The sequence below is a fragment of the Bombina bombina genome, chromosome 8, assembly GCF_027579735.1.
Source record: "Bombina bombina isolate aBomBom1 chromosome 8, aBomBom1.pri, whole genome shotgun sequence".
Classification (NCBI taxonomy): domain Eukaryota; kingdom Metazoa; phylum Chordata; class Amphibia; order Anura; family Bombinatoridae; genus Bombina; species Bombina bombina.
In genome coordinates this window covers 16,341,489-16,352,866 of record NC_069506.1, presented here as the reverse complement: position 1 = coordinate 16,352,866, position 11,378 = coordinate 16,341,489, and the positions used below count along the sequence as shown (strand labels likewise).

The following is an 11,378-nucleotide window of genomic DNA, read 5'->3' as shown; positions in this document are numbered from 1 at the left end:
ATCTGCAGTCTCCAGCATGGCTACCCCAACTGAAAGAAGCGACAAAGGTGGGTGACAATAAGTGTGTTACTGCATGTGAGTATAGATGGTAAGTTTGGCTTCATTTTGAAGCCACATGATTTGAGACACAAAATGATATTTTCTTGATTAAGGAAGAAAATGAAAAGCAAATGTGGACCTAGCAGGAGGGTTTGATAGACAATTAAGCGTTTCTCTTTGGGGAGACTGAATTATTACTTGGAATATTTTGTTCAAGACTGAGCTTTCTAAGAGAAGGAAATATATAGGATAGCTTCAAAATAAAGCCAAGTAGTGCTAGCATCCTTTAAAGCTACTAGTTATAAGAGAAGATTGTGAAATGTACTGCAGCTCTCTTTGGCAGTTAAGAGGTTAAATGCATTGATATAGCATTATACAGGATATTATCTGCAAGACAAGCTTTTTCTGCTTCACTGAGTTGTTTGATATATCTAATAGGTGGTGGAAATATGTCAGATTTTATTTGGTTTGTTATTTTTCATATCCTCTTGCTGCAGGGAAGGAGTATCCCACCTATCTCTTAAAACACTGCAGCAAACATTCAGATCCTCCCCCCATCTATATTGCAGGTGCAATGCAGTGTCCCAGCAGAGCAGATTAGATACCACCCCCTCTCACACACACTGCTGCAGAGCAGAACAACACAGGGTTAATGAAGCAATAACCAGAAAGAGGTTGCAAAATGAGTGTCCTATTTTTTTCTCCAGAAAATATTACAATGTCTATAAATGAATGTGCAGAAAACATATGTGTGGCTTCATTTATCTAATGGTTCCTTGGTATTTGCTTATTTGTATGCCTAGAGGAAATATTGTATTTCTTGAGATTGTTTGCAGGTTTTCTGACCTGTTTCAGATATTCCAATCAACAAATATGTGTTTTTCCTATTGCATTGATCCACATATAACATTGATCACATTGTAGGTTAATCTCAGAGAATATTTTAATAAAAACTGGAAGACGTGGAATAAAATAAGTTGCCCTATAGCCTTGCTGCATTATATAAAAGAACTTGCAAACTGCTTAATTACATTTTCTCTTGAATGATATTTATACAGGTGATTTTCAGTAAGAATAAACAACAGAAAATGCAAAAAAGAAAATCATCAGTGATTAGGGTGTGGATTAGGATAATGTGACCCTATGCTGTCCAGCTGGGATGGGGTTAAAAGGAAAAGCTCAGTAATGGGACAGGCTGTATTGAGGGCGCATGTGTAGAAAATTGATGAATTATCTGGGACTGGTCTGTGGTTGGTCTAAAAAAAAATCTGAATGAAACACAGTGAAGGCAGTACGGGTTGGTTTGGGTACAGGGCTATGAAGAGGGATTAAGAGAGGCATAGCTCACATTCATCACTAGGGACAGTCACCAGTGCATAACAATCTGAGTATATATCTCATAGAGACAGTGTATAGCAATCTGATTATATATCTCATAGAGACAGTGTATAGCAATCTGATTATATATCTCATAGAGACAGTGTATAGCAATCTGAGTATATATCTCATAGCGACAGTGTATAGCAATCTGAGTATACAGGCACAGTATATAGCAATCTGAGTATACAGAGACAGTATATAACTATCTGAGTATATATCTCATAGAGACAGTGTATAGCAATCTGATTATATATCTCATAGAGACAGTGTATAGCAATCTGATTATATATCTCATAGAGACAGTGCATAACAATCTGATTATATCTCTCATAGAGAAAGTGCATAACAATCTGAGTATACAGGCACAGTATATAGCAATCAGAGTATACAGAGACAGTGCATAGCAATCTGAGTATATATCTCATAGCGACAGTGTATAGCAATCTGGGTATACAGGCACAGTATATAGCAATCTGAGTATACAGAGACAGTGCATAGCAATCTGAGTATATCTCTCATAGATACAGTGTATAGCAATCTGAGTATATATCTCATAGAGACAGTGCATAACAATCTGAGTATATATCTCACAGCGACAGTGTATAGCAATCTGAGTATATATCTAATAGCGACAGTGTATAGCAATCTGAGTATATATCTAATAGCGACAGTGTATAGCAATCTGATTATATCTCTCATAGAGAAAGTGCATAACAATCTGAGTATACAGGCACAGTATATAGCAATCTGAGTATACAGAGACAGTATATAGCTATCTGTGTATATAAAGACAGTGTATAGCAATCTAAGTATATAAAGACAGTGTATAGCAATCGGAGTATACAGAGACAGTGCATAGCAATCTGAGTATATCCCTCATAGATACAGTGTATAGCAATCTGCTTCCCCTAATTGTCATACAATGCATTACGTGTATTGCAAGATGTCCCCTGTACCATATAGAAAAATACTAAATAGATACAGATAATAATTTTAGAAGTATATCCATTATACAGTCATTTGCATTCCTTACTGTTTACAGGCAGACCGAACACAGAGCAAATAGAGCCAGGAAGGGTATAGACCAGATGGGCTTGAAGTGGACCCTAAAAAGGGGACTGTCCATGTAATTCCTGTATTAGTGACAAATATGCATTGATGTGTGTATCGGTGCTATGGCAGATTCCCCAACCTTTCTCCAGACGCTCTGCTCTCCCCACTCCCTGCAGATCCTATTCACTAATGAATGGCGAATCACACGAGCTTTAATTAAGGTGCTCCATGAAATCACATAGTAAATAAAGACACTGTAAAAGTCAGAGGTGGTGGAAATTAATCATAATAATTCTACCCCAGTATGTGCATTTTTCTAGTTTAGCAGTAATATTTGACTCTAATTGGTGATTTTTGTGACGCTTCATCATAACACAATTCATTTAGTTAACACATTTTTATACCTATATTCATTTCACATTTGGTGCTAATAATGACTGCACATGGATATGTACTGATATTCAAAGCATCAAAACTGTTTAGGATCAAGCTAAATATGTAAGCAAGTTAATCTATTAAGAAGTATTGAACATTTGGGGTATAGCTTGATTTCTGGTTGATGGTAAATTTCTGCTCCACAGAAGAAATATTCTCAGCCTCCTCTATAGATTTTCAATTTTTCTTGGTCAGTCACCTAGCAACTGATATGTTGCAGACCTCAACTGCACATTCACAATCCCTTAGCATAGGGGTGGACACAATGTATCAAACTATGGAGCACACTAGAATTCTATTTGAAGCCAAAGAGTTATGCATTCACATAGATATACTATAAGACTTAGGCACCAAAGACATAATTATATAAAAACCTGAACAGACATGGTGGACTTACTGTCTTTATGTACCATTATAAACTTTATGGTCTATGGAATCATGAAAAGATACTTTCTTTTGATATGTAGTCTTTCTTGATCCAAAAATATGTTAAATCTCATCTAACCCCATCAAAGTATTCACTGTGGACTAGATAGGCCTGCAACTTTGTCAGGCCAGTTGTAGTTGTTATGACCATAGAGCCAATAAAGATAACCAATCTAAATTCACAATTAAACACAGTCATGCATTATTTGGCATTATATATATATATATATATATATATATATATATATATATATTTAAATATAGAGATAATATTCACTTTACTTTGTACATTATATACCCTAAGGCCTATCCCTGAGACTCTATGACATTTAGTTATCTTATAATTACCATCTCCTTGTAATCAGCACAAAACCCACCACAATATCACTGACATTGAGACTGTTTTGTTTATTCAGATGTGCACAGGGGCTTGGACCTCCCACCCCAGTAGAGCAAGTAGACAAAGTTGAATTCTCTAATTGTGGCCAAAAGTCTCTTCACCCTGCTAAAGGTTGATGAAGTCTTTGTTGCATTTATATCTAACTGACGTCTTTGTACAATCCCTGACCAGGCCTAAGTAATAGGGTCCATTAATCATTGCCTCATTATCTAGAGGATTGGGTCACTCATGCAATTGTTCTAGGGTCCTTCTAGATCTTCTCAATGTGTCTGCTACAAGAAGACCCAAATGACCTTCACAAGGTTGCTGAAAAAATGGCTATGGAAGCCATAATGCAAGAAGTTGGGACAATATTAGCTTGTAACATTGGCATCCTCTTCTTTATATCTTTTCCTGAGGACCCAATTGAAGGAGCTAGCCTAACAGTGTATGCCATTGAGGATTATATTTGGGAAAGTATTTTAGTGGCTAATGGGGTTTCTAATATCTCTGTAGGTGTAGGACCAGTCTATTGCACTTAGTAAGGGTTTGGGTGATAATAAGAGATATATATGTATGAGCAAGTGTCAAGTTTTATATACAGGTATGTATACGCTCACACTTACACACACACTGTATTTATATGTATATAATCTATACACTTTGGTTAATGAAAGCAAATTAAATCCAATGAAGGGTTGAATGGTTGCCTTTGGGCCTGAGAATCCTCCTCTGTCACAGAGTCTCACCCACTTAAGGTGCAATAGTTCTATTTCTGCTGAGGGGAGCTAAATAACCCCAGAGCAAGCCACACAGAAATGTAAGCACCATATGTAATAAAAGATAATAAAGATAATATTCATAACATGGGTGATTACACAGCAGGACCACTGACAGTCTTATATTGAGTGTATTGTAGGATGTGTTACTGCCCATTACTAGAGGATCTCACTATCCCTCTAACCAGACTGTGCTCCACCTCCTCCTACCAGCAGCAACAGTGTTTACTGAAGTGTTTCTGTTCTCTGTCCAGAGGGAACTTAGTTCCTCCTGCAAAAATAGTGCAGGAACTCCATTCCCATGCCTTCCTGCCTGACTTGACCCCTGTGTATGAGGTAGTAAGCTATATGTGAATGATATCTATTGGGTATGGTGCCTGAGAAATGGTAGGTGCATCAAATGTATCTGGACTTAAAGGGACATGAAACCCAAAATGTTTCTTTCATAATTCAGATAGAGCAGCATTTTTAAATAACTTTCTAGTTTATTTCTATAATAAAATATTCCTCGTTCTCTTGGTATCTTTTGTTGAAAGGAAGGCTGTAAGCTCAGGGGCGTGCACATGTCTGGAACACTATATAGCAGCAATTTTTCAAGAATGTTTTCATTAGCAAGAGCACTAGATGGCAGTGCAGTTTCCTGCCATATAATGCTCTAGACACCTACCTAGTAGGTATTTCTTCAGGAAAATAGAATACAATGGGAATGAAGCTAATTTGATAATCGGAGTAAATTGGAAACTTTTTTACAATTGTATGTTCTGTCTGATTCACACACAAAAAATGGCTTTCGTATCCCTTTGAATAAATGTAAGTGGGAAATTTGCAACAAATATCAAACATAATTTTATAATGAGATGTAATAAGTGTAAATATCTTTTATGTTAGTGGGAGACCGACTTATAAAACATTAATATATACACACAATATATATATACTGTATATATTCATATGTAAGAGCTATGAGTCACAGAGAAGCAAACAACAATGTTCCCAAAAGCATCATTTTTTATTAAAAAAATAAAATTAAATGGACAAAATACAACTCAAGCTTTTCTAAATATTAAAGTATAACCATAGAGTTGCAAAAAGTATAATTGGCATAAAATGAAATATAACAAAGGTTAAAAAATGAAAAAAGAACAATTTATATTAACTGGGTAAATAAATCAAAGCACAAATTTCATATGTGATATATATTTAGGTGCTAATACTAAATGTGTGACCCCAATATTTTCTGTGACAGAGAGGGGTCACTTGCCCTGAGGTTATTGTGAGAGAAAGAGAAACACATCTGACTTTAATTTGACACAAGTCAATAAAACATGCTAAACATTTTAATTATATGATTATATTTAATTATATGAGTTTGGTAACATTGCAAGGTCATTCTGAGTGTCAAAGTGTCACTTTGGGTAGTTGTTATAAATAGGGTTAGGGATGGGGTTTGATTAAGTTTAGGAATTATGGGTAATTCATTAGAGTAAGGGTAAGGCTAACAGATGGGCGCAGAATTAGTGATAAGGAAATAAAAAGGTTTATGGTTTGTGTATGTGGTAGAATTTCATATAATTATTTGGCTCTGAGTGAAAATAAAATTTACATTTACAACCTTTTGATATCTCTGAAATACTGCTAGTATCATATCAAGGACATTGAGGTATCCTTCCCCTATTTGATGTGCAGTTATTAAGGTAAAGTATTTATAAATTACAATATTGGAAGACAAGTGCAGATTACAATTTACCCCTTACAAAACCAACAAAGGCTTCTGTGCATAGTCATGGAATATATTGTAGAACTCTCCAGCTGGCAAGGGGTTAAACTATTATCACTGTAAAATGATGTTGTGTTTGGCTGAAAAGTTGTGGCCATTAGTGAATCCTCTAAGGGCCACACATTGCCTCATAACACTAATAATCCAGTTGAATTATATGACACGTGGGACTCTGTGTGTGTGTCTGTATGTGTGTGCATGTGTATCTAAGTATGTGTATGTGTGTCTGTATATGGGTGCATGTGTATGTGTGTGTATGGGATTTGTATGCGTCTGTGTATTTGTGTATGTGTGTATTTATGTGTGTGTTTGTGATGTCTGTGTGTATGTGCACATGTGTACTTGTGATTGTGTATGTGTATGTGTGTGTGCACATGTTTATTTGTGATTGTGTATGTGTGGGTATGGGATTTGAATGTGTCTGTGTATTTGTGAATGCTATGTATGTGTGTGTATGTTTGTGCATGTTTGTGATTGTGTATGTGTGTGTGTGGGATTTGTATATGTCTGTGTATGTGTGTATGTATGTGTGTGCACATGTGTATGTGTGTGTGTGTGTGCACATGTGTATATGTGATTGTGTGTGTGTGTGTGCACGGCACACGTGTGTGTCATTGTGTATGTCTATGTAAATGTATGTGTCTATCTCTTGTGGCTTTATGAGAAACAATAACTATACATTTCTAAAGAACTATTTATTATTTTACAAAACCTATAGTGAAGATGGAAGCAGATATATGGGCTACTTATCTCTGTGGGACAAATTATATATCACTAACTGAATAGAATGTGAGGCTGCCTGTGTAAGAACCTTCCTTTCGGTACTGTCCATCTCCATATAAACTGAAGAGTTTCCTCTGGCAGTTGTCAGGAGTACTGAGGTGTGAATGTGCTGACTCAATGTCTTGTTACAGATTTCAGCTCAAGTCAATACATTTTGCATCCATCGGAAGCTAAAGATGCTTCACTGAAGATTCCCTTTCTGAAGGCTCTTAATATAAATTCTGCTAATTCATTTCTTCCCCTTTAGTCCAATGCTTTATACATCTTATGGAAAAAAACTTAGTATATATATATATAGTCTAACATACAGTACATTCAGCTGAAGTTGGTCAAACTCCATGTATTCACATTTAATTCTGAAAAAATAACATTTGGTTTCAAAATCCACCTGGTCTGTATTTTGTATCTACTCACCCATAGTCATATAATTCTAGAGAGCAGAGACACTTGCCCCAGTAGCTACTGTTAACAGAATGACACATGTGTGTGATGGTTTTCCTTTTTTAGGGACACTAGAACTTATCTTCTTCTGTTGGTCAAATCATAATGCAGATCATTCAGCTGGAAGAAAATAGAATAAAAACCATAAACATCTGGCAATCAGTGAGCATGTCAGATGTAATAAAGGTGATGAGAGCCTGTGATATGAACATTAAAGGGACTTAAAAACACTTCTAGGCATTAGGAAGCTAAAAGCAAACTGAAAGACACACCAGGCAGTTATCTCAAGATCAGTATAAAAGCCCTTAGCAATAAATAATACCTGAGCATTTCTTTAGTGTTTCAGTTAATATCTTCCTTTGACGTTCTGTGTATATACTGTTGGTAGTGTAATGTCTTTAGTGTGACCCTGTGTTTAATATAGTTTGCAATAGTGACCACACTTGTGGTTTTGGAGGATATATATTTTTTTTAAAGAAAACAGTTAATGGAACACAGGTCTACAAACAAAAATAGTGTCCAAAGAATTTAAAGGGACGCTAAACTTAAAATAAAACTTTCATGATTCAGATAGACCAGCAGTTTTAAAACACTTTCTGATTTACTTCAATTATGAAAATAAATGACTTACTCAGAGGCATATATTATATGAATCACAACATTACAATTGTTAAAACCACTGTGAGATTACATGGCGTATGTGTACTTTGGGGTAATATAGACAATACTATTTTTCTGAAACATACAAATAAGTTACATTGGGACAGATTACAAGTGGCACACTACCACTTTCGCTCATGCGTGCTAACACCGCTGGAAGTAAACTTTTAACGCTGATGGGTTAGCACGTGCATTACAAGTTGAAAGCAAAATGTTTTTGCGAGACCGAGACCCAATGCAGGTTATCTCCAAGACTACAAATATCATGACAATGCTGTCTCCTCCCCATAGACTTCAATGGAGCGCATTATTTTAAAAAACTCCTAACATATTGCTTGCGTGCTAACCCAAAACCGCGTAAAACCTATAGCTAAACCCAAAGATAGTTATGCATATTTTACATTCTCAGTGAAGAAAATATTATTTTATATATATATATATATATATATATATATATATATATATATATGTAAATAAATACAATTAACATTTTCACTATGTTAAGAACTTTAAAATGTTAAATATTTACATTAAATATACAGTAAAGCATATTTTAAAAAGTTAAAATTTATTAAAAATTATTTTACAAGTTTTAATGTTTTTGAGTGGAAAGGGCTCCATAGTGTTTATATATATTTATGTACAAATATAAATACATAAATTAACATGTTCATACACACACACATATATGTAAATATATATACCTAGCCCTTTCCAGTCAAACACCTTGTCATAAAATATATACCTTTTCACCCTTATATAGTTTTTTTTTATTAATGTTTAAATGAATATTTTTTATTACATATTGTATATATGAGTGTATCTCTTAACTCTTACACTTTATGCTAGGTCTCCACTTCCACAAACCCAATGTACATTAAATTTGTTTGAGCTTGAGCGAATCTGTTTACTTCCCCTTGTAATATGCAAGTGAGCGTTGTTACCATATTGCGACTCACTCTAACACTAGCACGACACTTGTAATCTAGCCCACTCTATATCCACTCTATTGCTAGCAGCGCACTGGGCTACATTATAAGCTACAAAGGACTAATATATTGGTTGCATTTTTAGAATATACTCATTTATGTTGGCACAGGTGTTTTTTGAGTGTTTTGTGGTCATAAATCTGGTTATTTCATCTAAGTTAGAATCTGTGGACTATAGATAACCAGCTTTTTCAAACGAGAGTACCCAATTTGTAATAATCTACTGAAAAAAATCATGTGCCCATGATACATTTATTTAAACTTTAAATGTATATTAAAGAAGCATTAAAGCTTAATTAATAATATACAGTATGGATTAATTAGTCAAGAAAAATAATGAAGCACCATAATCACATCTAATGATAGTGGATACCCAGAGGTACTAGCACATTAGTTTTGAGTGGTGCCACCTGCTGTAGACCATACGGAATTACATGTTGAACTATTGAATGCTATTCTAGAGTTATCTTCTGTTTAGTGACGAGTTTCCTATAGCATTGTGCAGAGATAATGCTTCATTAACCCCCGGTGTACACTCTGTCATCGTATCCTCTATTCACCCAGGCCTTTTTTATTTCATGACACAAGTGAAATGGTACAGCCAATCAGAAGTTGTACTTCCTGCGCCTAATGAGCGCAAGGCTCCCTCTAATGCTGCCTAAACTACACACTTCTCAGCAGTGACGGATTTGGTTGTGGGTTAATAAAGTATTTTCACTTACTCAATAGGAAAACATTCACTAAACTGACCTAACTGCTTGATCTAAAATGATCCCTTTAACCTAAAATAAAATAATCTCAGTCTTGCTTTAATTAACCCTCATTTTAAAATTCAAGAGATTTTGTTTAGGAATAGCTGGTTTCTAATGCATCCCCTACAGTCCAGCTGCAAATATCTCATTTCCTATCAGTTTCAATAACAAGACCTTTGATAATCTGAACTAAACTCTAGAGGTGGGAGATTTATTTACAGGGAGTGCAGAATTATTAGGCAAGTTGTATTTTTGAGGATTAATTTTATTATTGAACAACAACCATGTTCTCAATGAACCCAAAAAACTCATTAATATCAAAGCTGAATAGTTTTGGGAGTAGTTTTTAGTTTGTTTTTAGTTATAGCTATTTTAGGGGGATATCTGTGTGTGCAGGTGACTATTACTGTGCATAATTATTAGGCAACTTAACAAAAAACAAATATATACCCAGTTCAATTATTTATTTTTACCAGTGAAACCAATATAACATCTCAACATTCACAAATATACATTTCTGACATTCAAAAACAAAACAAAAACAAATCAGTGACCAATATAGCCACCTTTCTTTGCAAGGACACTCAAAAGCCTGCCATCCATGGATTCTGTCAGTGTTTTGATCTGTTCACCATCAACATTGCATGCAGCAGCAACCACAGCCTCCCAGACACTGTTCAGAGAGGTGTACTGTTTTCCCTCCTTGTAAATCTCACATTTGATGATGGACCACAGGTTCTCAATGGGGTTCAGATCAGGTGAACAAGGAGGCCATGTCATTAGATTTTCTTCTTTTATACCCTTTCTTGCCAGCCATGCTGTGGAGTACTTGGACGCGTGTGATGGAGCATTGTCCTGCATGAAAATCATGTTTTTCTTGAAGGATGCAGACTTCTTCCTGTACCACTGCTTGAAGAAGGTGTCTTCCAGAAACTGGCAGTAGGACTGGAAGTTGAGCTTGACTCCATCCTCAACCCGAAAAGGCCCCACAAGCTCATCTTTGATGATACCAGCCCAAACCAGTACTCCACCTCCACCTTGCTGGCGTCTGAGTCGGACTGGAGCTCTCTGCCCTTTACCAATCCAGCCACGGGCCCATCCATCTGGCCCATCAAGACTCACTCTCATTTCATCAGTCCATAAAACCTTAGAAAAATCAGTCTTGAGATATTTCTTGGCCCAGTCTTGACGTTTCAGCTTGTGTGTCTTGTTCAGTGGTGGTCGTCTTTCAGCCTTTCTTACCTTGGCCATGTCTCTGAGTATTGCACACCTTGTGCTTTTGGGCACTCCAGTGATGTTGCACAGTTATTTTGCGCCTTGGTTTTTCCACACGCTTCTTGCGACCCTGTTGACTATTTTGAATGAAACTCTTGATTGTTCGATGATCACGCTTCAGAAGCTTTGCAATTTTAAGAGTGCTACATCCCTCTGCAAGATATCTCACTATTTTTGACTTTTCTGAGCCTGTCAAGTCCTTTTGACCCA

At 35.8% G+C, this 11,378-nt stretch overlaps 1 protein-coding gene across 1 annotated transcript in view; it reads left to right on the top strand.

Annotated features, from left to right (window-relative positions):
* Positions 1–11,378, top strand: part of FXYD7 (FXYD domain containing ion transport regulator 7) — a 52,279-nt gene that overhangs the window by 681 nt on the left and 40,220 nt on the right. The window contains exon 1 of the mRNA XM_053689835.1: positions 1–47. This exon is cut by the window's left edge and continues 681 nt beyond it. Within this exon, the coding sequence (XP_053545810.1) occupies positions 17–47 (31 nt within the window). The 5' untranslated portion in view covers positions 1–16. The remainder of the gene's footprint in view (positions 48–11,378) is intronic.